Genomic DNA, 25,019 nt, shown 5'->3' with positions numbered 1-25,019 from the left:
AAAGAAAAAAAAATAGAGAAAATGAAACAGCCATCGGCGGAACCAGGTGAGAGTTTGGATCACATGGATCGCGTAAGAAGTCACACTTGTCTCTCAGTCAATGGGAATTGGATGACGTGGATGATGATCCCACTGCCACGAACCACGTATCCGAATCCACGCTGGAAAAGTTTCCGCTTTTAAATGTCCACGTCAGACCCATAAAGTTTCAAAAGTGATAAAAGGAGGAAGAAGTAGAAGATATCCAAAACAAAGAGCTTAATGCTCTCATTCACCCGCTCTACGTAAAGAGGTACTTTTTCTCCGAATTTTGTCTACTTTTTTTTTTTTTTTTAATTATAATTGAATTTCTATATGATGATAAAATTTCAAACTTTGCTAAGAACGCATCACAGTATAATCACACGATACGATAAGATGGATTTATCTTCTAGATTCTCATTCAAAGATCGTCTTTGTAAAAATTCACCGAAAATCGGAAATCATTTAGTCATTCGGTTAGTGCATAAGGACTGGTGAATTGTCTCTCAACCATCCGTATCTGATCTAAAAAGTAAAAGCTGAGAAACATGAAGCCCTGATCTTATTAAGATCTAAATGGAAAATCACAAATAGTATGTTTACACACACACACATACGTGCAAGAAAGATTGTATATTTAATGTTGGTTATCTGTGACAGCAATAGGGCTTGGCAGAATTGGGGTTTCAAAGTTTTGAAGGACGGAAAATAAAGAGATTTTGTGAATTCTGCTTGGCATTGAGGCCAGTTGTGTACTGTAAAGCTGATGCAGCACATCTTTGCCTTTCCTGCGATGCGAAGGTCCATTCGGCAAACACACTCTTTAACCGGCATATGCGCAGTATTTTGTGTGATTCGTGCAGATACCGCCCAGCTTATATCCAGTGTTTGGATCACAAGATGTTTATGTGCTGTGCCTGTGAGAGTGCTTTGCACATGATCCCTTCCCAACATCAGAAAAGGGCAATCAGCTGTTACACAGGTCAGTTGAGTTTTCCTAGTATGATTTGATGTATGCAATCAACAGTAACCCAACTCGACTGCTAGATTTAGCAATGTATGCAATACATATTGATGGATTGTAGAATTTTCGTACACAGGTTCACCGCTTGCTAAGGACTTGTCCAATTCTTGTGGCTCTTCTTGTGACTCAAGTGCAGTAAACTTGGATGGTCTAGAACAGTCTTGCTCTCGAGCCGAAAGCCTTCCGGCAGTAAATTCTCTCACCTGGATTCCAGGTGCTGAATCTGAAGCAGTCAACAATACAAGGTATGCAGGAACTATTTATATGTTATCTTTAAACTTGGCTGAGAATGTAATTGGCACTATTGAATATACAATGTGAAAATGGTATGTAAATCTTCATTGTCTAGTTTTATTTAGCCGCACTTAAAAAAAAACATGATCAGACTACCAGAATTGGAGTTTCTCTTGATAATGAACATCCGCCGTTATGGAAGAGGTGCAGTCTTCTGTGACTAGGTTTGAGAATTCACAGTAATTTCGCATGTTAAAGTGTACGTCAGTGCTTGTTCTATCTTGCAGATATCTCATGAAGGTCAGGAGCATAATTTCATTCTGCACCAGATTCTTGACTTGAAAAGGCTTCAGCTTGCTGAGGGGAATACACCTTCGCTGCTGATACGCGGTACAGAACAAATTGACCTATCTTCCTCAGTACTTCAGACATCAAAGCGGCTCAATGTTCATCTTGATCGGCTTTTACAACATTCCCAGAATTCCGGCACTAAATTTAGGCAAAGGGACAGTCTAGTTCAGGAGCTGAAAGTTGATCATTTATCATTTCCATTTTCTCAAATGGAGCTTATGCAACCATCTTCAACTGCTGGACTTCCATTGCATACAGAATCCTTTTGGCAATGCAGAAGTACGGTTCAAAGTAATCAGGTTAGATTAATGCCAGTGAAATTGATTTATTTGGATTCTTGGGATCATATGTAGTTATTTATCACTTGTTATTCATTTAAACACTTATCTGATACCATTTAGAAGTGCCGCGATAGAAAGAATAAGGTTTAATTATGTTCAACAACAACTGAAAACTTTAGGCCTTGTTAGTTAGAAAAATGTCATACCCAGTGCACAAGGCTCCCGCTTTACGCAGGGTCGTACCCAGGGCCTTGTTAGTTAGAAATTAGAACAAATTTCATTTTGTTTTACCATATGGTCATGTATTGGTTTTGTAGTTGTGGCCTCAAAATATGCAAGACATAGGAGTTTGTGAAGAACTTGTTTGTCCCGATGATTTCAATATACCTGATGTTGATATGACATTTCAAAACTTCGAAGAACTATTCGGAGGTGATCAAGATCCTATCAGAGCTGCAGTGCTTCATGATAAAGATGTGTTATAAAGGGCATATCCGTTGATAAATCAGATAATGGCAATGCAAGTGCAGTCGTGGTGTGAATTTTGATTTTCCTTCCCTTCTGGTTTGTGGCTTATACTCTCTTCTCATTTCTGTTCCTATATGATCATTTGGCAGGAACATGATGCATCTGAGGTTTCGTCTGTTTTCATTAATCAGTCACCTGACTTTGACAACGATAAGGCTTGTAACGAACCTCAAAACCATCAACAGAACATGGATTCTCCGTGACTTCCGATCACAAGAAGAAGTTGATTAAACTTTTGCTTTGGATGCATCTTGGTCTTGTGCATATATAACTGTACAGTTTGATTTTCTGGTTGGAAAATACATCACAATTCATGCTTCGTTTGAAAATCTTGATATCATCTCACATTACAGTAATCAATAACAATAACAACAATAAAGTCGTATCTCACTAGCTATATAAATTTTAGAATGCCATGCCACTTAATTTTGCGGCAAGTCTTTTGTTAGCTCTAAGTACTCCATGTCTTTTCTTAAAGTCTTTGTCCAAGTCTTCCTAAGTTTTCCTCTACCCCTTTTGCCTTGAGTCTTAATCTCATATCACATTTTCTAATCAGAATATCTGTAGGTCTTCGTTTCACATGTTCAAATCACCTTAACTGATTTTCTCCCATCTTATCTTCAATTGCGGATAACCTCATTCTTAATCATGTCATTTCTCATCTACCCAAAAGTGTACGAAATATTTTCTGATGAAATTGACGTTCCACATCACCCAGTTGTTGTCTACGTGTAGGCTTGAAAATCCGCCACACATGCGGGGGCGTGTTGAGAGTTGTTCCACATCGGTGAGGGATAATGCTTGCTATGTGCTTATATGGTCTTGGGCTACTCCTCATATTGCCAATTGGTTTTATGGTAGAATCTCAATTTCAATAAGGTTTGCTATGTGCTTATATGATATTGGGCTACTCCCCATATTACCAATTGGTTTTATGGTGGAACCTCAATTTCATCATGGTATCGGAGCAGGTTGTCCTCGTGTGAAGTCAAACGGCCACACGCGCTCCACGTCACCCAGTTGTTGTCCACATGTAGGCTTGAAAATCCGCCACAAGTGCGGGGGCGTGTTGAGAGTTGTCCCACATCGGTGAGGGACAAGGTTTGCTATGTGCTTATATGATCTTGGGCTACACCCTATATTACCAATTGGTTTTATGGTGGAACCTCAATTTCATCATTTTCATCTCTGCTACATTCATTTCTTGCATGCGTTCATAAATAAAAAATTACTTTGAGTTAATGCAATATGATTTCCTTGTTGGTAAAGTTATTGTTTTGATGCAAATGAAAGCATGAACAAGCTTATGTCATGTCAAATGTCAATTTATAGAATTTAGGTAGGATATTTTTTCAACTTGTCTCCTCTATTATCGTATCAAGTACTAGGTTTTGCCTAATTAATCATAGCTCCTGTTGGGTTTGGTGGCTGAGATTAGAGCCACAACTGAGTCCCAAATCCGTGGGTGGGGTGAGCCATCTATGGTTTACAAGGAATAGTACCACATATACTGCCGATGTCTTTTGGTAAAATTTCATATCCGTTTTTTTGTGTGGCTAAGGTGGGAGAATATTGGCAATACCGACTCCTGTGTGTGAAGCTTGTTGGTGTGCTTCCGCACAAGAGTTCCCACTCCCGGCTGGTTGTGTGATTAGTCATGCTCGACTCCTTATGCTAGCTTTAGACTTTAATGGCAATATCAAATTCATCTTTTCGCTTCTTTTCCTTTATTTTCGGATTAGTGCAAATATAATTTGTACGAGGGTGGTGAATAAATATGTTTCAAAACTGCTATATTTAATATATATTTTTTCTTACTATATTTATACTATTTTTTAAATAAAATTTGTCACTATGTATTCAAATGTGAGAGCGATAAGGGGCTTTTTGGTATGTTTACAAAGAGTTGGGCAACGTTACCACATGATAAAATTGGATTTGATAAAAAAAAATTGTAGAGTAGGTTTGTCGCACATTACTGAATGTATTATTTTAAAAAAAACACTAAATTTATTAGTTGAATAGGATAATTTTGTGGCACATTATGATTTGACAAAATTAAGAATATTTTCGTCTTATTTAACAGATTTTTGTCGCACATTGAATAGGGTAATTTTTCATAAACCACTTCTAAGACCATCTCCAACCCTTGGGCTAAAAGCCAAATTTTTTAGCCCGGAAAATTTGGCTTTTAGCCCAGAAACATCTTTTCTGCTCCAACCCTTCTGGCCTAAAATTTTAGCCCGGAATTATTAAAGAATGAACTTAGGCTAATTTTTTTCTTAAATCAATATTTTTTTTTAAAATAAATATGTAGATTATTGTAAATTAATTTTATGAACATTTTAATCTAAAAAAATTTAAATTCCGATAAATATTGAAAAATCATTAAATTTTTTACAAAGCAAACTACTTTCACCAACCTTTCAACTTTCACCAACCGTTCATCTTTCACCAACCGTTCAACTCCAAACTTTCAACTTTCACCAACCATTCAACACCAAACTTTCAACTTTCAACACCAAACTTTCAACTTTCACCAACCGTTCAACACAAAATTTTCAACTTTCACCAACCGTCCATCAATCATCCTCTATATAAACACAGGTCCAATATTAGTTGATCACACAATCTTTCAACCTTCAATCATCCTCTATATTCACCAATCTTTCAACTTTCAAAGAGTTTTTGTTTCCTAAAAATTCTCAATATCTCATCAATGAGTGATAGAAGAAGGCGTAGCAGGGCAATGGAGATGGCACAATACCAAGCATGTTGCAACTTAAAAACTTGATTTTTTGGTGTTACTCTTGTCTTGTAAATTTCCATTGCTTTGTCACCCTATGCAAAAAATACATAAAAATAATTAGTTGCAAAATAATATTATGTACATGACAAATAAAATATCAAGAAAAAAACTCACAATTTCTATGGCGCTCCTTCCACTAGGCATGCCAACCATGGCTCTCTCTAAGCTTCCCTTCCATAAAGTGCATGCTTTGTTGATAGTCTTCCACTGATCATAAACACCACCACCGTCTCGCCCGCTGCCGTTGCAGTTTTCTTGAAACTTTGCAATGATTTTATCTCACAAAACCTTTTTATTTTGATTTGTGCCAACTGCACCATCTTCACTAACAGACACCCATGCCAAGCATAAAGAAACATCTTCCTCAAAGGTCCAATTACGACCTCTAACATGCTCTCTTGCCATGTTGAACAATTTGGAAATGGAAAGAAATGATAGAAAGATAAATTGGAAGAATTGTAGGAGAAAATTGAATTTTGTGTGGATGTTTGAACAAATAGATAGGTATTTATAGATTTTTTGGGTAAATTTTGTGTTAAATAAATTTATTTAATTATTTTAGCCGTTGGATTTAAATTTGGGCCGTTAGATCTTTTTTTTACCGTTAGATTTGAGTATATTCAATCTGAACCGTTAGATTCAATGTATTTTAAAATAATATATTTTTTAAAAATAAAGTTTGAATCTGGACCGTTGGATCAACCAACGGTCCTTAAATCCTGCCTGTTTGATTTCGAAAAGAGCCGTTGGGGCTCTGAAGAGTGGCCGACAAGGCCTGACGGTGGGACCCCCTCTTGTCGGGCTCCGGTTGCAAGCTGTGGGCGTGGGGCGCGTGCGCGAGTCCACGGGCCGAGAGTGGCCCAAAACTGGGCGAGTCCACGCGGCTGGGGGGGGGGGAATTTGGCCCAATTTTAGCATTCCCCTTTTAGCCCAATATTTTAGCTTGGGTTGGGGGGTGTTTGGGGGGAATTTTGGGCTAAATATTTGGCATTTAGCTCAGAGTTGGAGTAGGTCTAACAATTTTAAATCTCACGAATTAAAGTGAATGTGACATCAACTATTTGTATTTGAAAAAAAAAATTAAAAGATCAACAAAAGAGGAGTATGGATAATGGAGGTACGGAAATCCGTACTTGGCAGCTGGCTATTCGTGTGGTTGGGTATATGGACTCCACAACTCAGTCCTAACTCCCGCGCCGAAATACCTAACAGAGCTCAAGTGCTGTCAAACCCCCATTGGCGGAAGCAGGTAAGGTCTCTTCATCCACCAATAAGAACATCCCTTCAGACCGCCGGTGGGACCCGCTGTCCATGATCCATGTCGGAATATTACGCTTATAAAAAAGGTTCACTTTTACACGTCCCCCCATATAGCCAAAGAAGTTTCGGAGAAGATGATTTCTAAGAGGCCATGAACATTTGAGCGGCAGCTCCTCCGAATCAGAAGAGAAGAAGGTCAGCCTCATGAGCCTTGATTTTTTTTCCCCGGAAAAATTGTATTTCTTAGTGCAAAATTCTACGCAGTAGACGTTCTGAGACTGCTTTTTTTTTTTTCTTTCTCAGGAAATAAGATGATAGGTTTTAGTTTATCTTTACTTATTAGGGTTTTTAATTAAGTTTCTGAATTTTAAACTACAATTATTTTTGGGATTAATTTGTACGTATACAGGGGATCTTTTTTAGTGTTTTCTTTTAGTTTGGAATCTTTGGATCGCCTAAGACGAATTGAGGTTGCTGTTTACCCCTTTTTTTTTTCCTTCAATTTGTTCGGAAGTTTCCTAGGCTTTTTTTCGAGATTTACACATTTACGTTAGCCATCGATTGGGTTAGGGCCGGATCTACAGAGGGACTCGGTGGTCCCGGGAGCCACGGGAGAAAGGCTTGAGAGGACCTCCGAGCACTCCCCAATTATATGTGCAGGTTGTGCTGGCTGAATTTAGATGCAATGTCTGCGGCACGGTGGCTACAACTCGCGAAGAAGAGGAGTTGTTTTGCTTTATCTTTTGAAACTCAACACGCCGACATTTTAAAGGCTTGAATTTAATAAAACGCTGCGTAGGGAGAGTTGTCTTTGTTCGTTTTAAAGGATTGACTTTAATAAAATGCTGCTGTTGTTTTTATGAACAAATAATGCTCTATTTGTCTGCAAGAGCATTTCGTTGCTGCATAAATTACGTATAATGATTAGTAAAGTGTTTAATTTTGTGACGATGAGTTAACAAAAACAAATTCGTATGTTGAGGTTTATAAATGTTGAATTAATAAGCATAGTATGTGTACAACTGCTAGTTAATTAAAAAGAGAAGCAAGTTAATACGTTGTTTAATTAAGTCAAAACAGGTCAGTTCAAGTCCAGTGACCACTGGTGTGATGAATATCTGCTGCAGCAATTTGAATCTTTGGAGGAATTTGGTGAAGTATATATATATATATAGAGGTCAAACCCAATGAAGAAAAGTTGTGATTTGTGCTTGGATTTAAGGCCAGTTGTGTACTGTAAAGCCGACGCTGCACATCTTTGCCTTCCCTGCGATGCAAAAGTCCATTCTGCTAACCCAATTGTCGACTCCCATCAGCGAACCCTCTTATGCGATTCGTGCAAATACCGTTCAGCCGACGATCAGTGTTTGGATCACCGGATGTTTATGTGCCGCGTATGCGACCAGAGCCTGCACCGGCACTCTTCACGGCCGCATCAGAAACGGACCATGATCAGCAGTTATACCGGTTGCCCATCCGCCAAGGAATTTGCAGCATTTTGGGGGTTCCAACTGAATGAGAATCTGTCCACCAGTACTGGCAGAAATGTGGTAAACTTGGAATTTCTATGACGAGCCAAACTTTACATTTCGATCTCTAAAAGTTAGGGTTTTTTTTTTTTTTTTTTTTTTTGGTATTAATATCTTTTGCAGATATCTTCCCATGGAGATGGAGGTAAATATCAGAAAAGCTCTTGTAACAGTTTTATTCTGGATCAGATTCTTGATTTGAAAAGGCTTCAGCTGAGTGAGGAGAATAACCCTAATTCATTTCTGGTATCTGCTCATGATCAACAAAGTCATGATAAACGTTCTTCAGTGCATCATCACAACAGTGCTACTTCAAGCCGGAAATTCGAATGTAATGAAGAACTTCCATTTTATACAGAATCATCTTGGCATTGCAGAAGTCCAGTGCAAAATAGTCAGGTAAATGACAGAAATTACGGGCAGTAGATCAATGCATGACATACATTTATGAATTAATCGGCTGAATATGCACCGAAGAATTCTCAATTGATTGATTTTGCAGCTGTGGTCTCAGAATATGCAAGATCTCGGGGTTTGTGAAGAACAAACTTACGATCATGCTGATCTCAATACGCCTGACGTTGATTCGACGTTCCGAAACTTCGAGGAGTCATTTGGAGCTGATCAATATGTATCATATGAGGGCCATGCTAGAGCAAAGGAGGTCTCTGAACATCAATCATATTCATTTCTTTTGTTTCTTTCTTAAATAAATATAACGTATATATTGTGTGTGTTTTTTTTTCCTTTTAGCAGAAGTACGATTACAAATGCAGAGCCGCAATTCATGAAAGTTATGCTGCAAATTCAAAGGGAAGATAATCCATTATTCTCTTGGGCGGAAGTTAAGTATTTGCTCTTACCATTCATAGAAGCTATAAGATCCAACACATTTCTCGTTATCTATCTTAGTGACGAGTATTCCATGAATAAAAAATAGGAGATAGTGTTTGTTTTTCATTTATGTACTAGTATAATGTACACAACATATGAAAGGGTACGTGACATACTGGTTGTACAAAGTTCACTGCCTTAATTAAGGAATTACTTACGTGAGTGTGCCTCATTGTCCACCCAATTTTAATAACGGATTTCACCATACACATGTTATAATCGAGTTCTTAATTCATATTTAAAGATCAACTTTGTAAAAAACAATCAAGTTGAAGATATTTTAATCATCAGTATCATGAGAATCTTATTTGTTACCATTGATTTGTTACATATGGAAGACTAATGATTTCCAATTTGATTTCATAGATAATGTTTGAATCATAAGAAGCTACGTGGAAAACACGGCCAAACTGCATAGAAAAAGACAGTAAAACCATTTAGCAGTTTGTTTGAATAAAGAAGAAGCTTAATTATGCTGAGAAAACATGCTATTGGGAGGGAGGCATTCGGGATCGATCTTACCAAACATCGGATAGTAGATTTTGATGGCAGGTTGTTATACCAGTGGATGTGTTAAACAAGCAACCTCCTCCCCATAACCATAACCGATAGAAAGCGATGATTGTATTCCGTCTTTCATTTGAATGCTACTCATGTCCTAATCGGTTTTTTAAATAATTAACCACCTTAATTAAAAGTTAATTGAAAACCGGTTTACCCAAAAGGCCAAATAAAGCTAATTTTATATTAAGAACACAATAACATTTCTAAATCTTCTAAGTAAAAATATGAGTGATTGGATTATTTTAGGTAACAATTTGAGGGTTGATCAACCCATTGGTTGACCCAAAACAAGTAACAACAATAATAAAGCTTTATCCTATTAAATATGATCGACTGTATGAATCTTAAAACGCTATTGCGCTCATTTTATATCAAATCTTCGATTAACTCTAAATATTTCATATCTGTTTTCAAGTCTATTTAGGCATTTCTCTACCCTTTTGGTATTTGTAACATTTGTTGCAAACTAGTTGCCAGTTGGCACTCACTCAGTCACTCTAACCTCGTGGGTGAACACACTGAGTAAATTATCTACTGCGGGCGCTTGTATGTTGAATCTCATCATGCCCCATATCTGACGGGCCGGAAAGGTTTGAAAACCGTTCGATCAAATCCATCAAAATCCAATGGCTCAAAGGAACTGAAGATATAACTTCCTGCTCTTCAGTAGTTCAGTTCTAACTAACCGATGATAGTAAATGACCAAAAAACCCTGCATAATACAACAAAGCTGGTCTAACAATGAGGACAGATCAGGTAAAAAACACTAGGATGCCTCGGTTGAGAAGCTGATAAGGCATTCAGCTAAGCGCTTGTCTAAAACAGTTTCGAATCCGTTTTGCTCCTCCCCTTTCCCTCCAAATCTCTCCTCCACCGCCACGCCTTTAAAACCAGCCACCGTACCTGAGCACCTCCATTCGTTACTCTTCTCACTCCAACTGGAGGAGGAGGAGAAAGAGGAGAAGATCTTCTGTTGCTTCTGAAGGTAAACAACTGCTCTTCTTTTTCTCTCGATCCAAACAGCTTTTTAGTCTCTGTTTTGATTCTTTGTTCGATCGATTTCTCCTCAATTTTTTTGACAATTCTATTTATTTTTCAATATATGTGAAATTAAATTTAGATCTGTTTTCATTAATTAGATTGCTTCAGAGAGCACTGCTCCTCTGTTAAATTTCAGAGTAAAATTGAAGAAATTGAACCGGAATTTCGAGAAAAGGTACAATTCCTGTTCGCTTACGTGCTTTTCTTGATTATAAAGCGATAGATTTCTTGTTTTTCTTTCGCGAATTGAACTTAACGCTTTTTTTGCGTTGGCTCTGTAATTCAGGTGCAGCGAAACGAAGACAATGGAGATGCAAAACGACACTTCCTGTACCGCTTATGGCGGCCACGCCACATCTGCAATGCCGCAATCGCCACTTAAATCGCAATCTAGCGAAGATAATGCCGTGTTCGCTTCCCTCTACTCCGCTATATTCGATCGCAAGCCTTCGGTAAGTCGATACGACGTCGAAGAATCGGACCACGACTCGTCTTCAGCTCACCGCCACCGCCAACTCTACCATTCGATCCTCGTTCAAGATCATCAGGAGATGGTGAACCGCCACAGCCGCTGCCTCAAGCGCCTCCAAGAAACCTCCGAGGAAGCCGACGCTCTCCGTCGCGAGAACGTTCATCTCCGCTCTCTCAATCTCGAGCTCAACAAGCAACTCAGTCTACTCATCCACGCCTCCGTGCAGAAACAGTTCGGTTCCCCTTCCTCTGTGCAGACAACGACGCCGTTTGGGATCGTTAGCGGACTTCGCGACATGAGAATTGATGACAAGCGAGCAGAGCGGGACGTGTCCAACAAGAGCCCTACGAGTGTGATTGAGAGCGAAGGCGGCGACGCCGAGAATATTGATGTGGAGAGGTTTTCGCTGCCTAAGAGCATTTCTGTGAGGTCTAACGGATACGTGAAGGCTGCTCAGGCCGCTCAAGCCGGTGCTAGCACTGCCACTCGGACTGTGACCGCCACTGCATTCAATGCTTCGGTAAGCCATTTCCTATATCCTCACTATTGAATTTTCTTTAATTTAATTCACAAAATTATAATTTTCAGTCTAATTCTAATGCGGTTTTTATTTTACTTTAGTTTTTTTTTTAATTTGCGTAATTCTTAATCTAATTTCGATGCGGACAAACAGTTGTTGAATAAACAGTGCATCAACTTTCAGTTTTATTTTGTGTAATGATGGTGGTGGGAACTGATGATGACGATGGTTGGTGCAGCAAAAAGTGTTCGTTCCGAAAGGGGTGAAAGAGGAGGAGCCACCGCTGGAATTGGAAGTTTACAACCAAGGCATGTTCAAGACAGAGCTGTGCAACAAGTGGCAGGAGGTCGGAGAGTGTCCTTACGGCGATCACTGCCAGTTTGCACATGGGATTGAGGAGCTCCGCCCTGTGATCCGCCACCCGCGCTACAAGACCGAGGTCTGCAGGATGGTGCTTTCCGGTGCTGTCTGCCCGTACGGTCACCGCTGCCATTTCCGCCACGCCCTCACCGAGAATGAGAAGCTGATGGTTCCAAACAAGCCCAGGCAAAGGCAGTTCAATCGGGACAGGTAAAATAAATGAGTATGATGATGGAGAGCCAAATGTTTATGTTACATATGCCTCCCATCGGAAGATATCGTATATATATCGGGTATGAAGTAAGTATAAATACGGACTTAAACAAAATAAAAACTAATTAGTCTCATATGATACGATGCGGTAAGTAATAAACATGTTTAGGTCAAATGTGTAAAAACTTAATGGCGATGGCGTAAAAGGCAAAGGAAAATGGCCTGAAAAGGTGAAGAAAAGACACGGTTTCTAGCCAGAGAGATATGAGCTCCTATCTCATTTTTGTATAAGTTGATTCGGGTTCAACTAAATTGAACATTTGGAAGCATCATCATATATACTTCTTCATCCATGAGGTGTTTGGTGTTTCTTCAGAGATATGAGCTCTTAAGCCTCCTTTTTTTTTTTTTTTTTTTTAAATATTGTTATATTGTTCCTCTATAAGGAATGAATTTTGCACGTTAATGTATCTTTTAAACCGCACATTCTCTTTTGTTTCAATGAATTTATTTTGTTTCCCTGCATATGATACTACAACTTCTTTATTTATATTTTTATTTATATTATTTATTCTGTAAAATGTGTTTTTCCGGGGGGGGCGCAACGAGAAGCCCTTTCATACACCCACCAAATGAATTTTAGACCCGATGAATTTATTTTGGGTAGTAGTATCATTCAGTTTTATCTCTTACACACTCTTGTTAAATTAATATTTATCCATTGGTATTCTTCAATTGTTAAATCTGACCATCGAAAAATGAGAGGAGTGCTTAAGAAGTAAAAGACGATATGTGGATAACACCACATATTATTTTTGCTCAAACGTAAAACTTCTAGATTGAAAATATGGAGCAAAAAAATTAGAGCATATTAGACAATAAAAACATGAAATAAGAAAGAAGGCCTATGCTCAGCCCAAACATGAATAATATTCATTGGGTCAACAAACTCGGCCCATATATGAAACTAGGGCCACGTCACGCTGTGTGGGTATATAAATGGGAGAAAGTGAGGCCAGCGTTGTTTTCGTCGTCTGGTGAGGAAAGAATAAGAAAAAAAGGGGAAGAATATGATATGAGAGAAGGGGAAAAGGAGAAAGAGGTTGAGGAAGTTATAGGACTTAGTTGCTCGGTGAGAAAACCTGATGATCTGGAGTCCTTCTCCTACCGATGCCACTAAGTCCCATGATTTCCTCTCCCTCCTTCTTTTCCCCACCTTTTCTCTAAATAAATAATTCTCACTGTTTTATGCGTTTTGGGGTGCTGGTAAAGTCGTCAGATCTCTCTTACCCTCTCCTTTTCAATTTCCTCTGTTTTTCCTTTATTTTCTGTTAATTAGTTATAAATATGTTGGATTCCATCATAAATGAAATGGATTAAGTTTGCATCATTTTCGTTTCACTTCCCTGAAATTGTTTCTCGTTTTATTTTATGTTATGCTGCAAACTGTATATCCAGCAATATTTTGACATGGAATTTCCGAGGCCATCGGAAATATGGAAAAAAAAAAAAGGGATCTAATCGGAAATATAGAAACAACGATCTTTCCATGTATTAGAAACTGGTCTAAAATAACGTCTGTTATTGGAAAACATTTTTAATTACCGAGCGGTGGTCGCCCTACAACCCCGAACTTGTAAGGGTGGTTTCAAAAAAGCGAACCGTATATCGAACCCAAATCGAAATAACAACAAAGTTTTATTTTGCAAGTGGGAAGTATGAATCTTAGGGCTGGTTTGGTATTGCTGTGCTTTAAAAAAAAGCGGCTGTGAAAAAAACGGCTTTGCTGTGAGAATAAGCGTATGTGAAATAAAGCAGCAGACTGTTTGGTAAATTTTTTTGTAAAAGTGCTTTTGAAAAAAAAGCAGTATGATAGTGTTTGGTAAACTTTTATGTAAAACAGCTGTGGCTGTGTGAAATGACCAAAAGGGTATAATACTATATGTGCTATTAATTTAATTTTCTTAACAAATAAAGATGAATTATTAAATATACTTTATTTTTAAAAGAAAAATATTTATAAACTTTATCTTAAATATTAATTAGTATGACAAACTATTTCAATTGAAATATTTTAGACTAAATAGCTAGAATTCATTAGTACAATATTGTTAATGTACTTGAAAGTAGTCTAATTAGATGCATTCATCAAACTTGCCGCTATTCTATTTCTTAATGCCTCTATCTCATTTGATCCTTCAACTTCATAATTTCGATATTCTTCATCATCATCATCACTACTATCGCTCTCTTCACAATAGTCTCTGGGGTCATCATAATGACAATCACGTTCAGAATACCTCCGTATGTAGTTATGAAGAGCCATTGTAGCAATGACAATCTTCACTTGCTTATTGAACGGCTAATTATGCATATCCCTTAAAATTGACCATTTTTTCTTCCATACCCCAAAAGTTCGTTCAATGATGCTCCTAAGAGAAGAATGTGTGTGGTTGAATACCTCTTTATGACCCGTTGGTTCGGCACCCCTACGAAAGTCTGGGAGATGATATCTTTCACCTTTATATGGTCCCAAATAACCTCTCATTTGTGGGTATCCCGCATCTACCAAGTAATATTTTCCTGACAATTGAAAATTTTGTTTTGTATTGTATTAATTATACAAAGCAAGTATGTAAAATGTTATAATATAAGTATGAAGATTACCATTTGGAGGCTTAGGAAAGTTTAAATTTGGATTTCGTAGCACGGATAGAAAAACCCTTGTATCATGTGCAGTGCCTTCCCATCCAGCACAAGCAAATGTGAATTGCATGTCAAAATTACATGCAGCCATAACATTTTGAGTCGGTATTCCTTTCCTACCAATGTATGGAACTTGATCCGGAGGTGGTATTGAAGCCTCAACATGTACTCCATCTATGGCACCAATACAATCCTAAAAATAATAACATTGAAAAAAACCGTCAACCTACACTTATAGTTTGCAAATAAGTTAGAAGACGAGTCAAAATTTACCTTAAAATAAGGCATGTATCTTGTATCTCTCCTTATTTCTTAGGGAATGCCACGAAACTCTGAATCCATCGATTTGATAATATCTATTGCCATCTTACATACGATATCCAACATAGCACCAAAATATCTACTAATAGTCTCACCAGAATGTTGAAATCTCTCTTGCGCTAATCTATTTTTCACACCATGTCCCAACATATGCAAGAACATTGCTAATATTTCAGTAGCACTCAAATCAGAATAATACATCACAACATATCAGAGATACACACACACACACATACATACAATAACACTTAATACAACAGATAATGAAGTAAAGCAGTAAACTTTCAGAAGCCCAAAGAAGTGTAATTGAACACACAAAATCCTGAAAAAAATAGTGGCACTGACCTCTCAGAGCAGAGGAACTTAGAGAGAAAATGGAGGTTGGGAATGCAATTAAAGAGTGAAATGTGATGAGGGTATATAAAGTGAGAGATGGGGGGTTTTGTTGGTGAGATAAAAACAAAAGAAAAAGCAAATAAACCGCATGTATTAATTGAAATATATTTAGCTAGGTATCCAGAATATTCCGCATGTATTATGGAAATGATAAGAAACTGGGCAACTTTAATAATAAAATGCACAATCAGGGCACAGCTACAGAGTTGCAGATTTGATAAATCATTTCCATGGGACATTAATTTGCACGTAAAAATGTGAGAACTTAGAAATACAATCTGCTTCTCACTGCTGAAGTTTGGTATTTTCAATTATGTTGGTTTTCAAGTATCAAAAGATGATGATGCTAGACAGCTACTAACCCAAAAACAAGCAGCATCCTATAATAATCATCAGCCCATAACACCTTAAAAACAAATCCGTAAATTCGAAGTAAGAAACCAAACAAACAATTAAACAAATAAACCAAGAAGCAAAAGCAAATAAACCACATACAAAAGCATTGATTTCAATTAATACTAGTAATCACAACAAAATCAAAAATTTATTTGCAAGTTTCCAAAATTAACAATCAAGTGTTTTCAATTATTCTTTCTCTTTCCAGGAAACAATTAAATATTAACGAAAACCATAAATACAATACAATAGGAACGAACAATACCTAGAGCAAGACAGAGAAGATGAAACCGTGGCGGTGGAGATTAATAGACGGGAGGAAGCACAGTCTGAAAATGCAACATGAGATGGAGGATTAAAAGCAGTGTACTGGCAAGCATCAACAAATAGAGAGGATTAAAAATGGATATGCAAAAATGCAGATCCAACAACAACACACAAATCTTCTCAACGGAACATCAATAGATAGAAAAGGCAGGGGAGAGTGGTTTTGCTGCTCAAAAGGTAGGGGAGAGTGCTTCATGGATCTCATGATAATAAACCTTAATTCAAACCCCAAAACTGAAATTTAGAGAATTAATTCAAACCCCAAAACTGAAAATTAGAACATTAGAACATTAACAAATGTAACCACCGCCCTATCAATTGAACCCAAAAACACAAAAACAAATGTTAACTAGGTAATCTCCTCTCTTTCATGATTTCCTTAAGTAACTAAATCAATTTTGCACAAGACATAGACAAAGTACGAGGAACCAATCAGAAAAACAGAACCAAACGAATCACACGAACTGATGATATATAGGAAAGAATTTTAACATTAAAAATGATGTTTTTTTATATACTAATTGGATACATGGGAAGAACAAAGATGCAAAATTTATAGCAATTTTACCTGGTCTTGGGAAAATTGAGAAGGTGGTCGACGCCGCAACATTTTCTTCACTAAAAGAGGGCAGTGAGGAGGAAGAGGTGCAGCGGCTGCATACGAGAGAGAGCTGAGGCGAGAAAATTTTAGGGTTTACGAGAGAGACCTGTCTTGGGGTAATTTTGGGTTATTCAAAAATTTCATTAACTTTTTTACTGTTCACCCGTGTTTTTTCTCTTCAAAGCCGCTTTGGGCTTTTGGAAGCTGCTATTTGCAGCTTCCCCATTTTGGCTTATTTTGATCTCAAACTTTGAAAAAAAAGCTGATTTTCAAAGTTTACCAAACACCTAATCCCTTTGGGCTTTTTTTCATAGGTGCTTTTTTTTAAAGCACCTCACTCCCAAACGGGAGCTTAGAAAGTCATTACTTTTGGTAATGTGTCACGCCTTCTCTTGCATCCAAATACTTTAGATCTTTTCTTAGAGTTTCTTCTAAAGTCTTTCTAGGTATTCCTCTATCCTTTCGGCTTTGAACTTCTGTTTCGTAATCGTATCTTCTAACCGGAGCGTCAGTAGGTCTTCGTTTCATATGTTCAAATCACCGTAACCGAGTTTCTCTCATCTTTTTTTTCAATTTCGGCTACTCCTACTTTACCTCGGATATCCTCATTCATAATCTTATCATTTCTCGTGTGCCCACACATTCAACGAAACTTTCTCATCTCTGCTACACCCATTTTATGTACATGTAGATGTTTCACCGCCCAACATTCCAGGCCATAAAGCATTGCCGACCTTATTGTCATCTTATAAAATTTTTCCTTGAGCTTCAGTGGCATACGACGGTCACACAACACGCCGAATGCACTATTTCACTTCAACTATCTGTTTTTTTGCAAGATAGATCTTAGGTAGCGAAAGCAGTCACTCTTTGGTACTTCCTAATCTCTAATCCTTATCCATAACTCATTTGAGCCTCCATTTGCACTGAACTTGCATTCCATATACTATTTTTTGACCGACTTATGCGAAGACCTTTAGATTCCGACACTTATCTCCAAATGTTAAGCTTCGCATTTATTATTTCATGAGTTTTATCTATCAACACTATATTGTCTGCGAAAAGCATAAACCAAATAATATCATCTTAAATATGTCTCGTTAACTCATCTATTACCAATGCAAAAAGATAAGGACTTAAAGATGAGCCTTGATGTAACCCTACAGTTATGGATAACCTTTCGGTTTGTCCTTCATGAGTTCTTACGGGAGTCCTTACTCCATCATACATATCCTTTGTAATTTGGATATATGCTACTCGTTTTCCTTTCTTCTCTAAAATCCTCCAAAGAATGTCTCTTGGGACCCTATCATAAGTTTTTTCCAAAATTACTTGGTTTGATTTCGATTTTAGTGGTTTGGAAATTGAACCAAATCAAACCGAACTTATATATATATATGTATGTGTGTGAAATTAATTACCACATTTTCTATTCCGGATACCTTTGCCAATTTTCCTATTTCAAATATTTTTGGTAGCCAGAGCAGCATGCTCATGGATCATGGATTCTTCATTCTTGGATAAGCAGGTACATCACATGGTGGACACCATGCCACCCATCAAAATCATTGCACCCATAATCAAAAGACTATACAAAGAATTACTGAAGGCAAAAGAGACAGCATTCAAGATTTGATGTACTATAAACCCTAGACAGGGAAGATCAATAAGTAAAAAGCTAAGAATATCTTCTACTTCCTTTTCACACTAAAATTTTATCACATTTTCATGCATGTAATCCCTGAAAAGGCAAGCATAATTGCATTCTTAGGTCGATAAATTAAATGTATATACCTGAACCAAAAGGAAAAAATTGAAATCAAACAGGAAAAAATCAAATTAAAAAAAAATCGAATCGAACAAAAACTGAACAAATTTAAATCGAACAGATTGAAACTGAACCTACCCATATTTATGGGTAAATACATAAGTGAACAATTGTTTTTGGGGGTGTGCTATCCACACACCCCAAATTACTTCTCACACACCCTTGTTAATTTCTATCCGTTGATCTTCTTCAATTCATCCGATCCGACGGTCGAAAATTAGAAGGGTGTGTGAGAAGTAAAATAGGGTGTGTGGATATCACACCCCTTGTTTTTGCTGCATGCGAGAGATGTGCTTTGTTTAGAGTCCCGACGTGCTTTCATCTTGGTCAATTAAAATTCACAATTTCTCTTGAGCTTTTTATTTATTTTTTAATATTTGCTTGGTTTTTTATAGACCATTTATTATTATAATTTGGTGGAGGAAGAATAACACCAAAGCATCCGCCTCGGATTCCAATTCCAATCCAAATCGTAACCTTTCTTTCAATGTCCTTTATCCCAAAAACATTTTTATTTTCAGTTATATCTTATTGCGGATTTACCAGAGACACCTCTCACGGGTTACCTGCAAAGTGTCCCGAGACTTTAGCCATATGACAGATCATTTTTAGCTTGATAAGGAATACAGTCATCCCAAATATACAGATTTGTTGCAACTATATTCTAAAAAGGTCATGGCATTCGCCGCAAAATTTGTGTCACGGTAGATATGATTCCACTGAATGAGAAAGCAAGCCATTTTATGTCTCCACATTAGTTCTAATTCTACAAGTTACACTTAGTTCTATCATCAAACTCATCATGTATTATTTTTATTATAAATTACTTTAGTTAAATTATCAGTTGTTAAGAGAAAAAAATTGATAAGAATCAAACTAAGATGTATAGATAAAAAATGTTATTCGTATCATCACTTGTTTTATTTATGTGATAAAGATGAAACCTATATATGTTAGTAAATGTTACCTAACTTAAATTATGAATAAATAGATGATAAGTGTCACATTGTTATATACATATATGATTCTCTTTTGACATTAGATATTAGATAAAGGGGTGTGATATCCACACACTTCATTTTACTTTTTACACATCTTTTTAATTTTCGACCATCGGATCGGATGAATTGAAGAAGATCAACGAAAATAAATTATCAAGATGTGTGTAAAAAGTAAAATAAGGTGTGTGAATAGCACATCCTAGATAAAGAGCTATTCACATCTATTATTAGTCAAGTTGGAAAAAAGGGAAAGATGGAAACGCAAAAGAGAAAGTTCAAAAAGCTAATATTCACATTAAAAATAAATAAAAATTTAAAAGGTTAAATTGAGGGGTAGGGTTAGATCGGGGGTAGTAACAGAACAAAGGGTAAAAAGGGAAACAAAAAATAGCCTTGGCCTTTCTTCTACCTCCCAGTTCCCATATATAAAGGAGGGGTGAGCGACATCGGCGAACCCTAAAGCCATGGAAAAAGAGGGGTGGAATAGGAAGGCTTTGAGGAGGTTTATGGAGTGGAAGGGTAGGAAAGAAGTAACTTCCTTTTTTGGTCTCAAATTCTGGAGATCGAATTTCTTTCCTAACCCTCCCATTCCTTCAATTTCCTAAAGTTTATCCCTTTTCCTTTCCCCTCTTGCGGATTTTAACACACATAGTAGCAAATCGTTTATTTGGTTGAGAGAGCAAGCGTGAGATGAGTTGCATAAATCTGTAAGAACGGAGATTTTGGGGAGAACACGAAATTATTTCAAGAGCTATCCCCAAAACTGCTTATTATAATGATCCCTTGCATCTCTTTCTCTTTCCCCAACTTATCCTCCATCAGCTTCTGCTCTGTACTTGTATGTGATGAGATCTCATTTTCTTTTTTACTGTTTGCCCTGATTTAACATGTGTCTTTTGCAGAATACCTTTTTTGCTCGTTATGTTTTTGGTTATTACTTACTTTGATTTGCCCATTTTCCGACTTTAATCATCTTCTCTACGGTTCTCTCGGAGTAAAGAAGTTTGTTCATAGAGAACTGACAGCATGTTACTGGAAGGCTTAATTTTACCGCTGATAGGTTTGCCAAATGAATATTCAAGAGCTTGTGGAGCTTCTTATTAAGTTCAAACGCTTTCTAACGACTGATCTGAAATTGGAGGCAGATTGTATGGCCTACTGTTACCGTGACCTTTCTATTTCTTTCTATTTTTGCGATCACGATTAAATCACGTTAACATTTTATATTTTTATTATTTTTTATCTTATTATTTTAATTAAAAAATTAATATAAAATATTAACGTGTTTTAACTGTAACGGCATAAATAAGAAATGATAGGAAAAACACGGTAACAGTAGAACAGTAGGACGGACAATCTGCCTCCTCTGAATGTTCTAATGCTAGACTTGTTTTAAGTTTTGTTCTTTTTTCATGTTGCCTAAAATTTTTTATTTTTGAAAGTTATAACAAAACAGTTTTGTACTATTTATTTTTAATAAAAATGATATTTTTTTTTATCATATTACTTAATATAGACTATTATTAAGAGAATTCTCCTTATCAAATTTTTATCAATTTTTTTCCAATTTTGTCCTCATTTTTGTTATACAAGAAACTTTTTTTGTTTTTTTTTTCTATGTATTTGTTAGTAAATGATTACTATTTTTACAAAGGGATGTGTTATCCACACATCCCATTTTATTTCTCACATACTCCTTGATAATTTATGTCCGTTGATCTTCTTCAATTTATCTAATCCGACGGTCAAAAATTAAAAAGGCGTGTGAGAAGTAAAATGGGGCGTGGATATCACACCTCTTTTTCAAAATGACAAACGATATTTCTCTTTTAATCTAGACTATTACTAGGGGAACCCTCCTTGTCAAATTTTTATCAATTTTTTTTTCCAATTTTGTTCTCATTTTGTTACACAATACTTACAAAATAGTAATTTTGTATCTTTTACCCTTTTTTTCCAATTGTAACCTCATTTTTTTATACACAATACTTACACAAGGAGGGTAAAACAGTAATTATGTATATATTAAAATAAAATATGCACTTATTAAAAGAAGTTGTCCCATCATTATATTTTTCATACTTATTTTAATATTTTAAAAATTAAGCACACTCCTTAATAAAAATAAAAAATAAAAAATTATTCACACACACAGAGCGTGTGCTCATCGTCTAGTTTTTATTAAGAGAAAGGACAGTTTGAATTTATAGACGCAATTGAAGACTTAAATAAAAAGTTTACTGTATTCTCTCTATAATGGAGAAATTTTTTTGATGTAATTGGTACATTGCGTGTTGTTATACAAATAATAAAATATGTGTGTTAAAAAAATTAATAACTTGAAAAACAAAATTTCTCACTATTTATATAAAAACATGTTGTGTACTATTCGTGTTTTGGTCACAATTAAATTTTTTGCTCTATAATAATAGAGAGAGTTTAGGTGTATCATAAGCAAATGACAATTTATTGTCTGTAATGCTCGGACTCTCTGGTTTTTTTTTTCCTAATCCATCAAATCAACAATTCGTATCATTGAAAATTGATCGGTTAAAATTATTATAACTTATAAAGTGAATCCCTGTTTATAACTATCAACAATACAAATTCTCTAATTTAATAAATTAGTCGGAATGGATCCCAAGATGATCCATTTCCCATTGCTAACCACTACATTTCATGTCCCTCCACCTCCACCTTTCTCTCCATCTTCTTAAAAAAGTGAACCCATGCCGTGGGGTCCGTTTGACATTTACAAGGGAAATGCCATTCCTCACCCGTTGTGACTTTATATTTTTACATAATATTTTATGATTTCAAAATAAAAGACGTAAAATTGTAATGTGATAAAGGAGAATATAACTTTCAAATGCTGGTTTGGTATTGTTGTACTTTAAAAAAAAAACTGCTGTGAGAATAAGCGGCTATGAAATAAATCACCAGAGTGTTTGGTAAACTTTTTTGTAAAAGTGCTTTCGGAAAAAAAAGCAGTCTGATAGTGGATCTTTTAATTAAAGAAGCATTGTAGCTCTGTGTGCTTTGAAAAAAAACCAGTTTTCCAAAGCTGCAAATAGCAGCTTCAGCTTTTTCCTTTGATTTCAGTTTATTCTCACAGCAGTTTCTAAAATAAGCCATTTTTTTTCAGTTTACCAAACACCTAAAACCTTCACAGCTTTTTTTCATGTGTGCTTTTTTTTTTAACACCTCACTCCCAAACCACCCCAAAAGTCTCTTCAGCATTTCTTCCTTTACAATACTCTACTACTGGTTGGTTTGGTATTACTGTATTTTGAAAAAAAAATTGTTTATGTTGTACTATGAGAATAAATTTATTTTTGTTACTTCACGTTTTCAGTTTTTTTTCACAAAAAACTTTGAAAATAAGCTATTTTTAAGTGTTTGCCAAACATCTTTTTAAGATTAGCTTTTTTTTTTATATCAACTTTTTATAAAAGAATCTCAGTACTACATCCTTATCAAAATTATGATTTATCTATAGGGACGCCATTAATTGATGAGAAATGTTAAATAAACTCTTTTAAAGTGAAATTCTTAATGGATCATCTATTATCTCATGTTTTTTGTACATTATTTTGTAATATTAGCACTATAATTATGTCAAAAACATAAAATGACGCAGAGTTAAAAAAAAAATTTCACTTTAAGAGTTTTCTTAACGTTTTGAGCTCGTTAGGATGTACTTTTAATATAACTGAAAGTGCTTTTGGTGAAAATATTTTTAAAACCAATATTTGATAAAGGTGCAAGCAAATCCTAAAAAAACACTTAAAGTACTTCATGAAAAAAAGTACGTAACTGATGCTTCTTGCAAAACACACTTTAAGTGCTTTTGAAATCCAATTTTCTTTTTTTTTAACTTTTCAACATTTTAAAAGCATATTTAAACGAACTATTAGAGATGAATTGTTTGAGAACGAAAATTTATTGTTCCTAACGCTCCAACTCTGAATAATAAAAATGAATTTTTTTCGGTGTGGCTGTGACAAGGAGCTCCAAAAAGTGGCTCATTACTAACCACTACTTTTTATGTCCCTCCACCTTCTCTCCATCTTCTTAAAGGTGAACCCATGCCGTGTCCGTGTGGTCCATTTGTCATTTACAAGATAAATGTTAAGCAAAATTCTACTACGCGTGGGACCTTTCATAATCCGTGCCGTGTCGTGTTCGTGTTGATGCCGTCTCTAAAGCATTTATCGATGTTTAGTTTGTAAAATCTAGTTTATCAAAAAGTCTCTAGCTTGCTCACCGATCACAACACTTAGAACACTCGAAAATTGCCGAAGCTAAGGGGGAATTCCTTATATGGCTTCATGCCAAATGTTACATCTAAGAAATCGGACGAGCGTGCGTTTAATGCTTTTTAAAACTTAAGCAAATTAAAACATATAATATGTTACTAGTAACATAATAATGAGTATTTAAAATATTAAAAGCTTATTAAGTGTTAAAAGTATATAATTATTCTGTTTGAATTATATTTGGAGTATTTTCAATATTCATGAGATCAAAATGTGCATGCATTTGATACCTTTAGGACTTAAGCAAATAATACATATAATATACATGCTAGTGTGGTATTACAATATAGTGGTATTCCTCTCACTGGTAAATAAGTGGTTTTAAGTTCGATTCTTGACATAGGTGAATTCGAATCATGTTATTGTCAGCTTATTATGAAGCATAGCCCACTTTCTCACCCCTTAATACAGATAATATCAATTGTCAAAAAAAAAATGCTACTAGAACCTTAAGAATGAGTACATATAACTAGAAACTCATCATTTATTATTAGTTTATGTATTTATTTATTTTTACAAATAATAACGTTAAAGTATCTCTAAATAAGATACCAAATTTTAAACGTGAAATTTAAATTTAACAATTTATATGGCACTTTGTTACTAATCAAGTTGGAAATCGAATCAGACCGTAATGTACAAACGGATTGCGATGCCATCTACATTTGTTATGTCAAGTTGGAAAAGATACACTTGAAAAGGTTAATTTTCACATTAAAAAATAAGAGACATCATATTCACACATTTAAGTTTTTTTTTTTTCACACTTTTCAAATTTTTAATAATTTTTATCATTGTTAGTGACGTGTAGAATATTAAAAAATAAAAAGGTGTGGGAAATGGGAATATGTTGTAAAATCGATGGTGGGTGCAGTGGAATAAATGAAACAAGACACAAAATTTACGAGGTTCCTCTACAGTCAGTGTGACTGGAGTACGTCCTCGGGGCAGCAGTGGTGCTTTCATTATAATCTGAAATAATAGGAGTACAAAGATAACTCTCTCTATTATCTCCTCTCATCT

The 25,019-nt window shown here is 35.9% G+C and overlaps 3 protein-coding genes, 1 long non-coding RNA gene and 1 other non-coding gene across 17 annotated transcripts; 4 read left to right on the top strand and 1 right to left on the bottom strand.

Annotated features, from left to right (window-relative positions):
* The first annotated feature begins 21 nt into the window (after positions 1-21).
* Positions 22-2,487, top strand: LOC103430633 (putative zinc finger protein At1g68190). Its single transcript, XM_070810735.1, has 5 exons — positions 22-72; positions 688-1,003; positions 1,122-1,362; positions 1,509-1,929; positions 2,229-2,487. The coding sequence occupies exons 1-5, from the start codon at positions 22-24 to the stop codon at positions 2,394-2,396; spliced, it is 1,197 nt and encodes a 398-aa protein (XP_070666836.1). The 3' UTR covers positions 2,397-2,487.
* A 4,106-nt stretch (positions 2,488-6,593) lies between these two features.
* Positions 6,594-9,093, top strand: LOC114820635 (putative zinc finger protein At1g68190). Of its 13 annotated transcripts, none has more exons than XM_070810886.1 (5): positions 6,594-6,703; positions 7,636-8,058; positions 8,227-8,436; positions 8,540-8,701; positions 8,794-9,093. In XM_070810886.1, the coding sequence occupies exons 2-5, from the start codon at positions 7,696-7,698 to the stop codon at positions 8,857-8,859; spliced, it is 801 nt and encodes a 266-aa protein (XP_070666987.1). In that variant the 5' UTR covers positions 6,594-6,703; positions 7,636-7,695; the 3' UTR covers positions 8,860-9,093. The 13 variants fall into 13 exon arrangements, with proteins under 13 accessions (XP_070666987.1, XP_070666981.1, XP_028947495.1 ...); XM_070810880.1 differs by having other exon boundaries at positions 8,161-8,436; XM_029091662.2 differs by having other exon boundaries at positions 8,161-8,436; positions 8,791-9,093.
* A 1,292-nt stretch (positions 9,094-10,385) lies between these two features.
* LOC114820636 (zinc finger CCCH domain-containing protein 15-like) lies at positions 10,386-12,476 on the top strand. Its single transcript, XM_070810888.1, has 4 exons — positions 10,386-10,480; positions 10,645-10,711; positions 10,823-11,528; positions 11,767-12,476. The coding sequence occupies exons 3-4, from the start codon at positions 10,842-10,844 to the stop codon at positions 12,100-12,102; spliced, it is 1,023 nt and encodes a 340-aa protein (XP_070666989.1). The 5' UTR covers positions 10,386-10,480; positions 10,645-10,711; positions 10,823-10,841; the 3' UTR covers positions 12,103-12,476.
* Positions 12,477-13,200: 724 nt separating this feature from the next.
* Positions 13,201-13,303, top strand: MIR2118C (microRNA MIR2118c). The gene has a single exon (NR_129523.1). It is a non-coding gene; the product is annotated as a microRNA MIR2118c (primary transcript).
* Positions 13,304-14,192: 889 nt separating this feature from the next.
* Positions 14,193-15,158, bottom strand: LOC139190696 (uncharacterized). Its single transcript, XR_011575041.1, has 3 exons — positions 15,081-15,158; positions 14,769-15,000; positions 14,193-14,684 (listed from the first exon to the last, which is right to left on the bottom strand). It is a non-coding gene; the product is annotated as an uncharacterized lncRNA (long non-coding RNA).
* Positions 15,159-25,019: the final 9,861 nt, after the last annotated feature.

The sequence above is a fragment of the Malus domestica genome, chromosome 13 (genome assembly GCF_042453785.1).
Source record: "Malus domestica chromosome 13, GDT2T_hap1".
Classification (NCBI taxonomy): domain Eukaryota; kingdom Viridiplantae; phylum Streptophyta; class Magnoliopsida; order Rosales; family Rosaceae; genus Malus; species Malus domestica.
Note: the sequence above shows the minus strand (reverse complement) of the source record. Positions and strands in the feature narration are given on the sequence as shown.

Excerpts from the sequence above, each read along its gene's own strand:
- LOC114820636 (XM_070810888.1), top strand. The coding sequence starts at position 10,842 with ATGGAGATGCAAAACGACACTTCCTGTACCGCTTATGGCGGCCACGCC. Across the intron at positions 11,529-11,766 it reads CCACTGCATTCAATGCTTCG|CAAAAAGTGTTCGTTCCGAA; the intron begins GTAAGCCATTTC and ends TGGTTGGTGCAG.
- LOC103430633 (XM_070810735.1), top strand. The coding sequence starts at position 22 with ATGAAACAGCCATCGGCGGAACCAGGTGAGAGTTTGGATCACATGGAT. Across the intron at positions 1,004-1,121 it reads GGCAATCAGCTGTTACACAG|GTTCACCGCTTGCTAAGGAC; the intron begins GTCAGTTGAGTT and ends TTTCGTACACAG. Across the intron at positions 1,363-1,508 it reads GGCACTATTGAATATACAAT|AGAATTCACAGTAATTTCGC; the intron begins GTGAAAATGGTA and ends TGACTAGGTTTG.
- LOC114820635 (XM_029091662.2), top strand. The coding sequence starts at position 7,696 with ATGAAGAAAAGTTGTGATTTGTGCTTGGATTTAAGGCCAGTTGTGTAC. Across the intron at positions 8,059-8,160 it reads CCAGTACTGGCAGAAATGTG|ATATCTTCCCATGGAGATGG; the intron begins GTAAACTTGGAA and ends TATCTTTTGCAG. Across the intron at positions 8,437-8,539 it reads GTCCAGTGCAAAATAGTCAG|CTGTGGTCTCAGAATATGCA; the intron begins GTAAATGACAGA and ends TTGATTTTGCAG.